At 39.0% G+C, this 18,295-nt stretch overlaps 1 protein-coding gene across 1 annotated transcript; it reads left to right on the top strand.

The window, feature by feature from the left end:
- The first annotated feature begins 1,625 nt into the window (after positions 1–1,625).
- Positions 1,626–10,737, top strand: rergla (RERG/RAS-like a). Its single transcript, XM_062443990.1, has 5 exons — positions 1,626–1,706; positions 1,837–1,893; positions 3,958–4,031; positions 6,559–6,707; positions 10,452–10,737. The coding sequence occupies exons 1-5, from the start codon at positions 1,655–1,657 to the stop codon at positions 10,735–10,737; spliced, it is 618 nt and encodes a 205-aa protein (XP_062299974.1). The 5' UTR covers positions 1,626–1,654.
- The last annotated feature ends 7,558 nt before the right edge of the window (positions 10,738–18,295 follow it).

Here is an 18,295-nt window from a genome sequence, read left to right as displayed (position 1 = left end):
TCAGCAGTAACAGAGAAATTCTACATCAACGTTGTTCTATATGTTTTAAAAGCTTTGTATCGGTCTAGCTCCCCCTCATTAATATATTGTTAATAAACCTGCTTCTTTAACATCTCTTTAAAAGTTTCCAGTGCCCTCTGATAAATCTCCATATTCTGCAGTAAGAACAGGCACTCAGGCACTGTTGGAGGTTACTGGGATTACGTTGCAGAGTAGGGGAGACCGGGGCTTGTTGTCACACGGGTAAGTTGTCACATTGCAATTATCTTCTCCACCAGAGGGCGCAACTAAAAAGTGGAATAGTAGTTTTCTTCCTTTACATGGTCGGGGGTCATGTCCTGTCTGAGAAGAGAATAGCACATTGTGAGCTGAGATGAGCACCAATGAACCATTTTGCACAACCCAAAGTAAAAAATATCAACTTGATATATTTCAAAATAAACTTCTTTTAGGTGAAAATACCAACAGTGATAAATGTGGACTTGTTAGAGGAGAGAATTAAGCATCCTGTCATACCTCAGTCATTGTTCTGTTTTAAGCTAACTTTAAACTAGAGCTAGCTTTAGCAAACATGGTAGCTTGGGGCAACATGTTTCAGTCATGTTGGGGTTAGTTGTGACATATGACTTAGTGAGGAAATTCGTTTGTCAGGTTTTGTTTGAGTTTTTATGAATGGATCTGCCAGTTGTTGTTGGAACTATGGCCACATTTCAGGACTGGTTTATGTTTCATAATTTTTGTAGTTCAATTCAATCTGGAATTTTGAGTTTAAGAAAGGTAAAACAGGCATTTGAGGCTGAGAGCCATAGTCAATGGCCATGTTCAATGACTTTTTCAAACTCAATGATAAACATTGTCTGTGCTGTATGTTCACTTTCAAGTAAAATAAAGAACAATCATTTTGTCCTTGTTTTATTAGTTGCAAAATCCAGTGTGACATCTTACCCCGTATAGTGAGACAACTTACCCGATGGTGGGGCAACATGTCACATGTTCACACTCTCCATTTGATTGCCTATAACTCTGCACTGACACAAGATATGAAAATGACATGAATACAAAATATATACGTGAGACTTTTGGTCTTTCATTTGGTACACTTTAAAAAAAAAAAAAAGATGTATTGATTCCAAGAAATATATAAGAGTGTAAAAAGTGTGACAACAAGCCCCGGTCTCCCCTACGCACTTTACTTCTTGCAAATACTGCAAATATGGGCATTGGGACAGTGTCCTGGTCAGTGACATACTCAGTTTGAATGCCAGTCAGCAGCCTGTTTAGACTGGCTTCACATGTCAAAGAGACACCTACATGTACACTGTTATGAATTATGAGACCAATATCACAGTTAGCCTCTTTATCTTTATTTTTCTATTATTCTGTTCAAAGTTCATGTTTTATTGCTAAGTTTTCTGATATCCTTTTCGTTATTTTCCAGTGAAGTATAGTTAAGGCATCTATCCATGGATGGATGGCTGGAGGTCCTGCCCAGCCTCCTGAAGGGCCGCCCACCAGTCTGTAGAGGCGGTGTCACCTGGCTGCTCATCAGCTCTGTTGCTCACTGTCAACCTGCACTCTCTCACATCGGCTCTGCAGAGCATGATATGTGAAGGATATTTCTCTACTGGAGCCTTGTCTTATTTCCACAGAGAACATGAATGAGATGAAGATTGCTGTACTGGGCAGTGAAGGCGTCGGGAAATCAGGTAGGAGATCTGTGGAGCAAGTTGCTGTGCGTCACAGATAAACAAAGTGTTGCCTCTGAATCACCTGAACCTGAACCCCCCCTCTCTCTCTCTCTCTCTCTCTCTCTCTTTGTGTGTGTGCACGTTGCAGCTCTGATCGTCCGTTTCCTCACACGGCGTTTTATTGGCGAGTATGCGTCTTCTTCAGGTAATTATTGTTCTTTTAAACAGAAACACTGTGTGATAAGAAACATGCCTGCTGCCTCTGTATGTGCAGCCGGTGGAGTGAATGAGTGACCGCTGACTTCCACTGACTGACTGACTTACTTTAATTAACCCTTACATACTTTAACAGCTGTAAAAACACCCCAAATGTCATAAATATAGCCTGAAATCTGATGACTTTTCCCAAAGTGACCCAAAATGCACAAAGATGAAAATATTTTAAAATGTTATACTTTCGTATAGATGCTACACATTTGTGTCCATTGATGCTGTTCTGGGTCAAATTATCTCTGTATCTATTGACATGTGTTTTAGTGAAATGAATAGTTCATAGTTTTAATAAGGATTTCTTTTTATGATGTAGCAGTGAAGACTGATGGCTCTAATGGTTATACAATAAACCCAACACTTCCATAAAGTTATAAAATACATTTCCATCATTATTACTATGTTATATTTTCATGTCTGAGGTCAAATAGGACATGATATTGTGTGATAGGAGATGTTTAGTGGTGTAAAAGCTAAAAAATACACTCTCTCTGCTCTCTGACACATGAATCAAGGTTTAATCACATTTATTGATCAGTCAGATCAACTATTGATGCTTTCTAAACACAACTGGGGCTCAAAATTTGGTATAGACACTTTCTGATTGGAACATACTGCAAGGGTATGTAAGGGTTAAATATAATGTGTTATCAATATTATATAAAACTTGTTACAGTTTTTCACTCTAGCACACAGATGATGAATATTATATATTTACATTAAATATTCAATATTCAATCCCAAAGAAAAGTATATTCCTTAAAGAAAGGAATGAGCAAAGACATTATATTACAGACAATACCAAGCCCTGTCATGAATAGAAATATTCTATATTGTAACCCCTTTATTTCTGCATATACATACTGTATGATCAACACTTCACTGTCCTGTAAAATGTCATTATCTACATCATGTGTGTTTTAGGTTGGCTAGTTTCTAGTTTCTATACACTGTTTGTCTTTCTCCACCTTCTACCTTCAATCCTCTTATCTCACTTTCTAATACTGCTGCCAAGTATTTCACTACAGGTGGAACAGTACAACTATGCTTGTGACACATTTACATTTTATACAAACTCAATATTAAGAGCATGGCCTAAATATTTGATATATGTAGTGTAATTTTGAAGACTGTTAGCCACCATCTGATCTGAAGAGCCAGGCTATAATCATGATATTCTGCAGGATTCCTGAAAGGCTTCCTGACCTGCAAGGAGAATGACTCACATACGTCTCTGATAGCAGCTCAATAGACCTTTGTTTCCCCAAGAATAATTTAGTTTCATCTGAGCCTGTTCACTTTCAGTATGCCACTGTTTGGCTTGTGACCAGATCAGCTCTGCAGAGAGGAACTGCTCCATGATACATTTTGATGACGACCTCTTAACAAAGGTTCAAAAATGTGCACACACAGACTGTAAGAAGCTAAAATGTAACTTTACTCTAATCAGCAATACAGTGATACTGAAATATAGCATTAGTTCATTATTAGTAATTAGAAATATTCTGCACTGAACAGTAACACAACAAACCATTATAAAATGTGTTAAAGCTAGAAATGAAACCCTTTTATACACTATACAATTCATCTGGCAATATGCAAATGTGCTGAACATTAACCAGAGTTGAAATCGTTTCACAGAAAACAAACACATCTATTGGTGCAGTATTATATTTTCTACTTTTAGTCTTGTGCTTTTGCCCCACAGTCTGTTATATAATTACTTATTGATGTTGTAATGTCTGCTTCTGAAAGTTATGAATATGTTTTTGTATGAAGTTTGAATTTAAAATTGTGTGTGTCTGTGTGTGTGTGTGTGTGTGTGTGTGTGTGTGTGTGTGTGTGTGTGTGTACAAAGGGACCCAGCACTGAAGAGAATTCATGAGTCTCAACCTGTTTTCGTCTCCTTCTCTCTCTCCTTCTCTCTCTCCTCCCTCACTCTCCTTCTCTCTCTCCTCCCTCTCTCTCCTTCTCTCTCTCCTCCCTCTCTCTTCCACAGAGTGCATGTACAGCAAGCGTCTGTCTGTGGATGGGAGGCAGATTAGTCTGGAGCTGTATGAGCCCTGCTCTCAGGTGAGTTAGCGATATAGGGAGAAATAATAATAAGATGTTATCATCAATATTATCAAACCTTTTCAGAAAAAAGAGGTGTCATGGTGGTGACCCACATTCCTGGACTTCTATTTCTCTCTCTCCCTCAGATTTGAGATGAGTTGGTTAAATGATATTTAAACACTATATCATTGAATTTATTGCCATTCCTAGTAGCAACGCCAGCTTGGTCACTAAAGCCAAGCAGCATGTGACCTGCAATGAGATGATGCCTCAGTGTGTCAGTATGAACTGAGTTGCAGATGATCCAAGTGGTGGTCTACTCTGGATCAACATCTGATCATGTGCTACAATTATGTAACATTATGAGCATTTCACTTTTTTTTAAAATATACAGTATGATGTCATATTACATGTTATTATGTCATGTCACACAGTAATGGCAATTTATACTAAGAATCATCTTATCATGTCATGTTGTTCCTATACCACAGTTACATTGTATGGTACTTACTAACCATATCTAACTTACCTGATCCACTCATCAAATCATCACCATGGGTCTACTGTGTTCTGTCATCTTGTCTGCATATGTTTGATGATGCGGTGTCAATAGGTGTGATGATACTAGCAGCTGCTGGACGGCGTTGTTCAGACAGCCGGGGGTTTTTTAGAGAGTTGAGATGGGTTGAGAGAGAAGAATGAGAAGGGGAGCAGAGAGTTGAGGGGGAATAGAGAGAACTTTAATAGCAGCATGCTAATGTGGGTTTGGGCCCTCGATAAAAGTGATTAGTAAAACCCAGAATGTGGGACTGATTTATTCCCTCACACACAGCCTCATCGCTTACATTATTTTCACTTATATCTCTATCTAATCCACATATTCAATTTGCTATCTACTTATCTAGTCACCTATTGTACCTCAACTAACCACACTGTTCTCTACTACACCTACTGCTGTCACCCTGCTGCCAAGTGATGAACCTTCTCTATCCAGCTGCTGCTTTAATCAGTAAACTAAACAACACCTAGCTCAACCTAACCTCTACTGCTGCTGCTTGGTCACGTATCTACTCAGTTGAATGCATTCATACTCGCAGACATGAATTGTGTTTTCTATGCTCACTGGTACACTCTGAGCACAGAGCAGCTTCATTTTGTGCGTGAGCATGTTCTTATGGGTGGGAAGTCTATTCTCTATTCATAACCAATCCTTGATCTAATAAATCAGTGCACTGTGTCAAACCATACACTCTGTTTTTAGTCCACTGAAAGGTCTTGATGAAGATCAAAGAGACAAAAGCAGAAAAGTGTGTCAGGTGACATTTACTGCTCTGATTCAAAAATAGTTCACTTTTATCTCACAAAGCTAATTATTAAGCTATTAAATCCAAAATGTGCTTAAACCCTTTACTTCTTTCAAGATAATGGATAACTTAATATTGTATGTGCTGAACTCCACGTTAGTCTTTTCATTCTGTCATCATATCTTATAACTTTATTACTGATGTGAAAATTGTAGTTTTGGGATTTGTAGATGATAACATTTGTGATTCTAATGTTATTTCTTTTTTTTCGCCCACTTCATCATGTTCTGCACCCACATGTGCTATCATGGATTGTGTTTGTCACATAACAAATATGAATGAGTATAAAGCAAAATCTAGTCAGCATCATCCATCTTAGTTTGCAGAGCCAGTCAAGCATGCAGCTGCTTCCCAGCATCACCAACTCTAAACTGTGTGTATAAACCCCACATTGGATGTGAGGTATTGTAACATATGGGTCAATGACGTGACGCCTACATTTTCAGTCTAACTGCATTTTTTTCAGTTAGAAAAAGGTTTACATTGATAAAAAAAATACCATATATATGTAGTACCTTTCCTTTATATGTAATCACTTTAACTTTTCAAAAACCCCAAGTTATTAGTAATTTTTCTGTTATTTAAAGTGACAAAACATCATGTGGTGCGACCAATAATACCAATAACTGTATTAAATTCAGAGTAAAATATCACTTTTAATATTAATCACTGATACAGTATGCTTAACTAATTGTATTTTTAAATTTTTTCAATCATTTCTAAGCAATTTACAGGAAAAATAAGTCTTACATACATTTCAGAAGGCAACTGTGACATAATAGAACATAAATATGAGATTATTATTTACAAAAACTTAAAAGACATGCAAATAATTTGTTTCAAAACACTTAAATTCATTTATTTTAAGATAGATCATGGTCGCACCACATGACTTTTTTAAGGTCAGTTCTAATTCATCGAGATGGAAAAACACATAAAACACCTAATTTACTATTTTCATGTGTATTTATGTGTACTCAACATTCTTAATGTTTGAATTACTGCAATAGATATTCCCATATTTATTATTTTTAAATAAATCCTTATACGTCATTGACCCATATATGTCAGTACTGGAGGACTACAAATCAAACATGTATGGGGAGGGGTCTGATATCACACTTAGTGGTGACAAAGCTCTTTATAAGGCTGTCTTTAACTGGTCATTTCCTGTTTTTCAGGCCTGTGACGGCAAGTCTACCTTAAATGACCAGATCCACTGGGCCGACGGTTTCATTGTGGTCTATGATATCAGTGACCGCTCCTCCTTCCTCACTGCCAAAGCCACTGTACACCTAATCAGAGATTTACAACTGGGAACTGCCAAAAGGTATGAGGTCACTATAATATACTGTGACAAACAGTTTGATCCATTTTGTCATAACACAGCACATGACAAATACAATGAATCTATTTATCATTATTAATCTCATGAATAATTCAATTTCCTAACAATGAGCGAATATTTTCATCAACTAATCAAAATCTTCTTCAGTCTGTCTGTTATTCATCTGTTATTTACTCATGTGTTGCCTATGGGGCGCCGTTTGTAAAATCTCACACTGAAAATAACATCAACATTTTGCCACATTTAGTTTCAAACAGTGTTTAAAAAAATGCTGTGAATCACCTTTCATCACATTTATAGCAATATTTGTGACCTTAGAAATATATTAAATAGTTAAATCTAAATATTAAACGTTACACCTAAATGTTAAATCTAAATGATAAATCTAAATCTAAATATTAAATCTAAATGCTAAATATAAATATAAATGTTAAATATAAATGTTAAATATAAATTCTAAATCTAAATATTAAATCTAAATATAAATGTTAAATATCAATTCTAAATATAAATATAAATGCAAAATCTAAATATTAAATCTAAATGCTAAATATAAATATAAAATATCAATTCTAAATATAAATATAAATGCTAAATCTAAATATTAAATCTAAATGCTAAATATAAATATAAATGTTCAAAGTCAAAGTCAGCTTTATTGTCAATTCAATCTCATGTACTAGACATACAAAGGAATGGAGAAGACGTTTCTCACTATCCCACAGTGAAAACAGATAAAGTGCACAGGCACAACAGATAAGACATGGACATCTCCTAATACTAAAAAGTAAAAATTTGAAGTGCATATATATATATATATATAAATATATATACTGTATATACATACACATATACATACATATATATATATATATATACATATATGTGTGTGTAGGAAGTAGCTGCATAAATTCCTGTATAAGTTAAGTTGTTACAGTAACAGTGCAAAAAAATATAGTGATGGTAATAATAATAATAGTGCAAGAGAGGGGGGGGGGGGCAAAGGAGGGGGGGATTCAGATTTCTGACAGCCTGGTGTGGCTGAGGGGAGAGAATTTAGCTTCCTGACAGCTTGGTGGATGAAGCTGTTTGTAAGTCTGGTGGAGTGGGCACGGAGGCTCCTATACCTTCTCCTACAAAGCAGGAGGCTGAACAGACTGTGTGCGGGGGGGGTGGCGTCGCTCACAATCGAGGTAGCTTTGCAGGTGAGGCGGGTGATGTATGTGTCTTGCAAGGAAGGGAGTTGGGCACCAATGATCTTACCAGCTGTGTTCACTATGTGTTGCAGTGCTTTCCTGCTGTATTCAGTGCAGCTACCACAGTGATACAGCTGGTCAGGATGCTTTCAATGGTGCCCCGGTAGAATGTGCACATGATGGGTGCGGGGGCTTTTGCTCGCTTCAGTTTGCGGAGGAAGTAGAGGCGCAGCTGGGCTTTCTTCGCCAGTGATGCAGTGTTGGTGGTCCAGGATAGGTCCTCACTGATGTGAACCCCCAGGAATTTGGTGCTGCTCACTCGCTCCACAGCAGCACCATCGATGGTCAGTGGTGGGTGTTCCGTGTGGTCTCTCTGGAAGTCAACAACAATCTCCTTGGTTTTGCTGACATTCAGCAGGAGATTGTTGTCTCTGCGCCACGTGGTAGGAAGGTTGACCTCCTTCCTGTAGTGGGTCTCATCGTTCTTGGTGATGAGACCCACCAGAGTTGTGTCATCCGCAAACTTCACCTTGTGATTGGTGCTGTAGGTTGGTGTGCAGTCATGAGTCAGCAGGGGGGGCCCTGTGCTGAGCGTGCTGCTGCTCGAGGTGTTGTTGCCGACTCGTACTGCTTGTGGCCGCTCACTGAGGAAGTCCAGCAGCCAGTTGCAAAGGGAGGTGTTGAGCCCCAGCTGGTCCAGTTTACAGATGAGTTGTTGTGGGATTATGGTGTTGAATGCTGAACTGAAGTCTATGAACAGCATTCTCACATATGAGTCTGTTGTGTCCAGGTGGGTGAGGGCTGGGTGGAGAGCAGAGCAGATTGCATCCTCTGTGTTGCGTGCAAAGAAACTGTTGAGCAGAGAAATGTTGTCGTCGCAGATCTGTGGCGCGGGCTTGTAGTCCATGATGGTCTGAATTCCCTGCCACAGGCTGCGTGTCTCTGCTGTCTTTGAAGTGGCAGGTTATCTTTTTTGTATAGTCCTGTTTTGCTTTCCTGATGCCACGGGACAGGTTGGCTCTCACTGTTCTCAGGCCAGTTTCATCCCAGGCTCTGAAGGCGTTGTCTCTGGCCCTCAGCAGCCGATGGACATCCCCTGTCAGCCATGGCTTCTGGTTAGCCCGAGTGATGATGGTCTTTGTGTGGGTCACATCATCCATGCACTTACTGATGTAAGAGGTAACAGTGTCAGTGGGAACATTTCCAGTCTGTTGTTGCAAAGCAGTCCTGAAGAGCAGATGTGGCCCCCCCTGGCCACACACGTACCTGCTTCCGAACCGGTTTGGTGACTTTTACTCTCGGCCTGTATGCTGGCATTAGCATAACAGTGATGTGATCAGAGAGTCCAATGTGGGGAAAGGGGAGGCCTTGTAAGCTCCTTTGTAAGAAGTGTAAACCAGATTCAAACTTATTGGGGGAAATGAACAATTGAACACACATTAGCGTGATAATAACTACGTAAAATATCAAAAAAAATGTTTGGAGAAATTTGATTTGACGCGGGATTTATGACCTGTACTACAGGCAGCACTTTGGCCAGCACGATCCTGCCCCCGCACCCAGTGATACACTCCACTGTCCGTCACCTTCTCCATGCTCCATGCTCGCTCGGCATCATGTCAGCATGTCCGCCGATTTAGCCGAATATAATTAAATCACACAGAGCTGTTACAGTAACCACTTACCACAGCTAGCAGCTAGCATTTGTTATTTTACGTAGTTATTTTTATTTTTTTTATTCTATAAACACAGTCTGACCATCTCAAGCTTTTATTTCGGTACTTCCGGTTACCGGCAGTGTGAATTTGCATTGTAGCTAAATATTTAGTTTCACCCCGAACATTTAGATTTAACATTTAACATTTAGATTTAGATTTAGCATTTAGATTTAACATTTAGATTTATATTTAGCATTTATATTTAATATTTAGATTTAACATTTAGGTGTAACATTTAATATTTAGATTTAACTATTTAATATATTTCTAAGGTCGCAAATATTGCTGTAAATGTGGTGAAAGGTGATGTTATTTTCAGTGTGAGCAACTTTACAAACGACGCCCCATAGTTGCCATGGTGATGTGATATGTTGCAGTGTGAAATCTGTGTTTTAGGGCTAAAAGGAAACATTTCACAGACATGAAATAACTTGCGATCATGACAGTTTTCAATAATGAGTCATGGACGTCAAAACTGCAGGTTTTCACAGCAGCCTGCAGTGATGAGTGTGGTTTGTATGAAAACCTGCAGACTCAGACAGCATAGTAACTTGACCTTAATAATGTAAACTCAAGGTCCACTTACTAGCTTTTGGAAATTGAAACCATTTTAACATGGAGGTAAACTCTGGCACTCTGACATAATGTGGCCCTACTCTCATGTACAGTAACTGAACAGTATTAATAGAACACTCCTGTAAGCTGCTTGTGTAAACATCTATAATGTTGTGTGCACGTAAACAGAACTAGTGAAAACCACTGTCAGAGCGGTGTATTCACTGTGTGCTCCTGCTCTGCTCTGTGACCTTCAGGGACGTGGAGTCTATTATATTTCTGGTGGGCAACAAACAGGACCTGTGCCACATGAGAGAGGTACGGCATGAAGAAGGTCAGCGTCTGGCTGGTGAATTTCACTGCCAGTTCTACGAGCTGTCAGCGGCAGAGCACTACCAGGAGGTGGCACTCATATTCTCCAAGATGGTGCACAACGCCAGCATGGGCAGCAAAGCCAAGGAGCGCAGGAGACGCCCCAGTGGCTCTAAGTCCATGGCCAAACTCATCAACAACGTCTTCGGCAAGAGGAGGAAATCAGTGTGAGGTGTCAGTCAGAGCTTCATCAGGGGTGTTGGACTGAGACTCTGCTCTGTATCTTTTATTGTGTTTAGTGTTGCTATTGATAAGCATTGAGATGTATGTGTGTGAAGAGGTGTTATTATGATACAGTGATACAGTAGTACATAGCACCGACCCTGCTTACGTCATACTTTTGCTCTTTGAGATCACTGGAAGCCTGAATGTTGTAAAGTTGGTGACATTTCTAAGCTTTATAAGCATTACTGTATGACTTGTATTAAATCTGTATTATATGACCTGGGAGGGATCATGCTGCGTTCCATTTACCTCAGAAGTTGGAAGTCGGAGCTGGGAATGACATCACACCTGAGTTTGTGTCATTCCAGTTAAAAAGTCAGAAAACCAGTTTTAGCCAGGTTAGCCAATGATAGCAAACACATTTCACTGTATTTTGTGCATAAAACACTGCAGCACACGTCCACAAATAGAAATTGGACAGTGCTTATCATCATTAATAGAATGTACATATTAAATGTGTGTTTTATTTGTATGCATGTCTACACAGTGTTATATTATCACAGCTCAGTGTCGGTAGATATTGTAAAGTTAGTATTAGACTACAAGAGAGTTGCAAGCCTTCACAGGTAGAGGTGTCGTTACAGAAATTGTGCATGGTTGGTGTGATCTGTATGTGGTGGTGGAGCCCAATGTGATATCATTTCATGGGGCGCAAAATCCCTGGTGGCAGAGAGCCGGTGTGCTCAGAAGCTTCGGACTCATTTTCACACAATGATATTTCAGAAAAACACATCACACAAGCCTTCAGAAACTCCTGTAAGTTAAACACTTTAGACTGACTGACTCACACATTATGAACATGTGATTGTTTAGACCCTGAATATAAGACGACCACACTTTTTCAGACGTATTTCTAGGGCAAAAAAGTCTTATATTCAGACCAATACATTGAGCTTTTTGAATGCATTTATTCCTTATAATCTCTATAGTCTAAATGTCTCTTTATTCCAGTGATGTCATTAAGAGGCCGACGTTACAGCAGGAATATTGATTGTCATTCTTTATGTCAAAACTGAGAGAATAGCTGTTGTTTCATCACTTGAGCCGCTCACTCAGCTAGACTCTGTGTAATGTGGCTGCGGCGGCGCTAGTGGCAACACCTGACTGAGGCGAGTGGTGAAGTTACTACATTGGTCAGACAAAGGCAGCCCTAGTGAGTCAGTGTCTCAGGGACAGACATTCACATTCATAGGGTAGGTCCCTGAAGTCCAGCCAAAATAGTACGTTATATTGTATGTGGGTTGGTCAGTGCAGACCAGCAGACAGACAGATGATCTCAGATTATTAAATCATGTTACCATCTGATTTGGTCACATGTAAAACATTCAGCCCAGAAATGACAAATGAAACACTTCCTCTGATTAAAACATTCAAAATGGCAATAAACATACCCTGTGTATCTGCTTGTATTTTCTTTATTTGTTGCTGTTTAAGTTGCAGTGTTTTGAGCTTTCTCAGCCACCGTATACCTTATTTACCTTCGGAGCCAAGACCTGAGTTACTTGTGACACTTTCCTATCTCTGCAATCTATATAACTATGCATAATCCTGGAACCAGTGTTACCCTTGTGATGAGTACATACATTTACAGTGTTGGATGTTGCCTTTCATGCTGTGGAAACTCACCCTGCTACCTCAGACTCACAGCTAACGCTATCTGGAATAAGCTGATCTGATAATATGTGTGTGAGGATTGACAATACTGTCGATCCTCATCAGTGATTCGGTCATAGTTGGATGGATGCAGAGAACTCATGACTCACTGTTGGGCTCATGTGTTTTTAAGTAAAAACTCCCATTACCCCAAAAACTTGTGAAAAACAAATGGGTCATTTTCCGAGCATCTCATCACTTCAGTGGACTATTTTCTCCAAAACTGCTAGACCTCCCATCTGATCCCTGCATCAGCCTGTAAACTCAACATGTACTAGATTAAAAGTTAGATAACTCAATAAACCTGCTTCCTGGAACAGGCCTCTGGGTCTGATGTTGTTGCTCACACCTCTTTAGAAGTGTTCTTCCAGCACAGAAGCTGCTGAGAGACACATGAATCACTGGGATGGGAAAAAAAAAAAACAGGCAAACTATTCCTGCTGCAGTGTCCAGAACACATTGTACAGATACACAACTATGTGCTACAGGGAAGTAAAGGAAGTGGACTTTTAATAAAAAATAATCTTTTTATTGAAACTGGTGATTGGCAACACTGGGGCGTCAACCTGTGAGTCAGCAGCCTTCAGTCATGAAGGTAAGATGTGTTTAATGTGTTTTCAACTGAATTACTTTATTTTTGACCTGCAAATTATATTGGATGCTTAGAACCTGTAAAACCTGAGAATGCAATAAATGAGCTTTCATTTTATTCTTTAGTTCTTTAAACCACAGCTGTGGTATTTGATAGCAGAGAAAAACTATCTGCTGTTGGAAATATACGTTTCTGGTGTCACATTCAGTGACTGGAGAGGTTTATTTCCAGGCTCTGACATTCAACAAGCAGAAAGCATCAGAGATTGTCAGCCAGTGGTGTTTTCCATGTCTGTGTGTGGGAGAGGTCTGGGAGGGCTGTACATGCAGCAGAGCATATCCAAATCCTGGCTGGATCCAGGAGAAGGTCAGAGGGCTCTGCCTGCTTCAGAGGCATGGAATCTGTTTGATGTAGCAAACAGCATGATAGCCAACATATGGCTCTGGTTAGGGTTTGTTGAGGACAGGCGGGTCCACCAGCCGAATTACTAATCCTTTCGTGTTATGACAGTGGAGTTATCACCAGAACAGTGAATGGTGGCTCATAATCCATTCCATCCATTAGAAATCCCTCTAACTTTCTCTCACATTACAGATCATAGATCCATTGTTCTCTGTGTCAGTACATGCAATCCTTAATGTGATTTAACTAGCATGAAAACATGATGGTATCTGCAAATCCTTCAAACATCTCACTTTGTGGTACGAAAGGATAAAACTTAACCGCCATGTGACACAATTTTGTACTTGATGTAATGTTAAAAACCATTGCATTCGAGCAGCTATAAAGATAAAGATAAAGATAAATGTATTGATCCCACAGTGGGGAAAATTAAATAATAATTAAATATTAAAATATATTTATAATAACAATGTCTTTTCTGTCAGTGTGTAATGTATTTGTGTCTTGTAGTGATGAACTTACAGAGAATTATCAGTGACTCCACACCTCGGGCTGCAACTTAACTGCTTTGGTTCAGTGTCAGGGCTCTCATAGCATCAGAGAAAAAGCTGCAAAAAGTTAGAACTGTCAATCTTCCTCTCCATTCAATTTTCATTCATTATTATTTTTAATATTCAATTTATATTTGAATTTTTAATGATCAGATTGAATCTGTTATTAATATTTATGATGTACTTATATACAGGCTTATGTGTTGCCAAAACCACTGTGTAGCGGACACAGCATCAGTACGGTTCAGAACATCATCAGGTCAGAGTCACCTTTGACCCTGGGATGAGTAAACTGGACCAGGTTTTACTACATAAAAGTAACGAAAGACAGATTTTGGTGTCTCCTTTGGACGTCATAACTTATCGGAGAGACTTTACTAACCCTTTCTACATCAGATTAGAGTCACACAGACCGCAGACATAAATGAAAAGACACAGCACATTCCTGACTTCCCTCTCTGTGTCTCCTGAAACCACACAGAGCATGAAAGTGAGAAAATTAGTGTTAAAAACTTAAACAAGAACATCTTAGTAAATAGTATGGTTTAAACTATACCAATTACTTATATCAGTATCAATGACCTAAAGAAACCTCCATTGTAACAGTTATTACAGCGATCACATATAAATGGGTATTTGAAGAACTGTCATTATACTTTCTCTTTTAGTAAAAAACAAATGTTGGTATGAGAATGTTACTTAATGTCAGAAAGTGTTACAATGATGTTGTGGAGTGTGATAAGTGAGGAGACAAGAGACGGAGATGCGTCGAGTCAGCTTTACTCTCCACTTTTTATATGTATACATCACTGTACAGCGAGTGAGGTGAAAACTGCCACAACAACGTAAACCCGGAAATAGTACCCCGTAAACGTCTCCCTTAAAGGTACAGTCTCTTGGTGCATGTCTCTTTCAGTGTTCATTGTGGGTCACAATGTTATGTTTACATTATGGTGATAATCAATGATCTACCATGGTATAAGTAGAATAACAATGTGATCATGCTTGATCATATTAATCCTTTTCAGGTTTTAATGAATGGCAGCTTGATGAATCAAGCTGATGTCATATTAATGCCAGAATGATGCATCCTGTGTTCTGTGTTACTATGTTATAGTATGCATTTTATAATCAGGATTAAATACTGAATGAACGATGATGATGAAAAGTTTCACAGTAAAAAGCTGGAAATTAGATCCTCAAAGTAGCTGTGATGAACCTGATTGGCTGACACACAAGCCCTCCCCAGGACAAAACCCAGCTGCACCCATCTGAAACCAGCTTTGCTTGACTTGACTTGGCTTTGCGTTGTTTCAGGTTTTGCTTTGTCCATCTTTTCTTTTCTTCACCTCACACAATCTTACCTTAGTCACCTTATCTTATTTTTTTAATCTTTAGTTATTCTTTATCTAAGTTTTTAAAGTTTTTGTAATCTTGTAACTTTTGTCGGCAAACGTACAGAGGAAAGATCCTTTAAGTAAACACGTCATTAAGTTTTGCATTCAGCCTGTTTTGACATTTTTGAGGATTCTGACGTGTGGCCAACGCTGAGATCTCTCCAGAAAGTTATTAAACAGTGAGCTAGTTAAATTGAACTTTTCCTCCATCTTTCATCAACCTGTGAGAGCTTTTTGGGCAGACAAACGTCTGTCAATCCTACGACTCATCATAATCGAGAGGGACAAAGTGTGCAGGCAGACAACCAGCGGACCAGGCAGTCTGAGAAAAGGCCAGCCGACCAGGATCATCCTCACAGCACCCCGCCCGGACCTGCGACGCTCTCTGAGATCTTCCACTTGGTGTTTGTACGCGTGGTTCTGAAGGACGGACAGCTGAGGCCCTCCATGGATGAAAGTAGGATCCAAATATTGCTTTAATCAAGGGTGGATGTCAGATTGAGTAATTCAAATTTTCTTTAAAAGTAAAACTCAGTAAAACTAAAAACAATTTTCTTAGTTTCCACATAATTACATATCCTTCATTTAAATTCATCATTCACCATCATCTTTCATTCATGTCGCTATATCGAGTAACCATCTGTTGAATTCATATTGTATTGCAAACTCATCATTACATGTATTTATACATCATTTATTAGTAGTGTGTAGTTAATAAAATCCATAAAACTCAATCAATTCTATTGTCTATTCTTTGAAGTGATACAGGGGATCTATTAAACCGTAGAGCCATGAACTTTAGATATTTGACTGATTCAGAAATGAATTTATTTATTAATTATGATTTATTGATTTATTAATTGGCTAATCAAACAAACTACCAATTAAGTACAATCTTTTCCTTCTTAGGTGAAGAATAGTGCCCCTGATTATGAGAGCTATTTTTAATATCTTATAATATCAGGCGGGGAGTTCCGGTCCTCTGAAATGATGCCAACGCGGAAGTAACTTAAAACTGCATTCTATCAAAAGGCCACCAGGGGGCGACCGTTTTGGTGTCAAAAGGACTTCCGTCTCTATACAAGTCAATGGAGAATTCACCAACTTCTCACTTGATTTCTAACCTCAGTAAACGTTTTCAAAATGTGTTTATGGTCTCAATCGCTAGTTTAAAGCCTTCTTCAATGAAGTATGATGTTCATTTGTGAAATTTTGGCCTCCCTGATTTGATATTTGACGATAAAGCAGGGTATGCATTAGGGCGTGGCTACGTCGTGATTGACAGGTTGACTGGTTGACAGGTTCAGGAGGGCACCTCATGCCTCTCCTGATGCCCATATAAGTAGAATGTGTGTTTTTATTTTTCCCGGCATGCACCGGACATTTTCAAGATGGCGCTGCCCAGATCCGAAACTATTGGCTTCTGAGCAGCAGTCCACAAACCAATGGGTGACGTCACGGATGTTACGTCCATTTCTTATATACAGTCTATGTATAATATCCATGATTTCGCTACAACTGTTATTGTGGTTATTTTATGTTTTTTCCACTAGAGGGCATCTCAACATTACCAAGCAACATGCTAAAGCTTTCAGCTAGCTGCTCAGTAACAACTAAGCTTAGACACAAATGATTAATGTTGTTAACTTTAATGAACATTTGAATCTTAACACATTCATCTCCTCATTGTTTCCTGTTTCAATGAACTGAGCAAAAGCAGCGCTGCATAAACTGAAGATAGTTTACTGCATTAATAATGAGAACATTTAGAACTACATTAGTGACATTTGGTTTAATAGCTTCACTCGTACGTCAGCATTTCAAATATTCAATATTGATTATTTTTCATAAGTGATCAGGAGTGGATCTCTGTAGATTTCTGTTGAGACGTTACATTAGCGCTCTGAATGACGGGACAAAAGCATTTGATTGTCACATGCAGGGAGTTTGAGACAAGCTAACGTTAGCCAACACATTTATATAAAATTACACATAGGAACAGTAATTTCAGTTTTTGACTGTTATTATTATCATTTTTATTAATACAGCAGCCTTACTGTAGACTAGCTGCTTAGCTGTTGTTTGCAAACAAGATCAACACATTAACCAAAAAAGTGACATGCCAATGTTGAGTTCACTACTTTTATATGGACCCCAAGTGGCCAAAAACTAAACCTGACAACAAGACCATGACTCAACAACTGATGGCTTCATCTCATTGAACCCTCTGTTTGTGACTGCAGCCTGATTCTGCCTGGAAACTTCTCATGTCATGTTTCACTAAGCCAGAGCACAGAACCCAACCCTAGCCAAAGATAACCAACATTGTGTCACCTGACTCTGGTAAAGGCAAGATCATGATCTTCACTACTGTGTAATATCAGTATTTTAGGTCTACTTCTGGTTTTATTTTTTATTTTTCCGTACAACATACAGAAGTAACAGGTCATCAATATTCTATCGATTTTCATTAGCTGCAGACACAGCTGGAGTGTGTGCGTGCTTTTCACAGCTGTTTATAGGACGTTATAGTTCATGAGTGTGGATGCTAACATTATCTTTACAGTTCTAGTTATTGTTCTTAAGCTGTGTTCAGACCAACAGCGATGAACGCGACAAAATCGCTCGACAAATGAGAATCTGTCGCACCATCGCTCGAGTTTTGACGCGTGACCATTTTGTGACCATAATGTAAAATTTGCGTCATCGTGTAGCGAGCCCGCCCATTTTCACTACATAACAACAACATTGCTTCTTCAATCATCAACCATGGCTGAGATCACTTACTCTTTTCTCTCATATGTGTCCCTGAGGCTCCTGAGGCTCTTCCATTTCCTGCGACACACATCAGCTGACAAAAACACACGTAAATTAACTGTTGAATCTATGCAGGGAGAGTCAGCTGTTGT

Source organism: Scomber scombrus, chromosome 22 (assembly GCF_963691925.1).
Source record: "Scomber scombrus chromosome 22, fScoSco1.1, whole genome shotgun sequence".
Taxonomy (NCBI): domain Eukaryota; kingdom Metazoa; phylum Chordata; class Actinopteri; order Scombriformes; family Scombridae; genus Scomber; species Scomber scombrus.
Note: the sequence above shows the minus strand (reverse complement) of the source record. Positions and strands in the feature narration are given on the sequence as shown.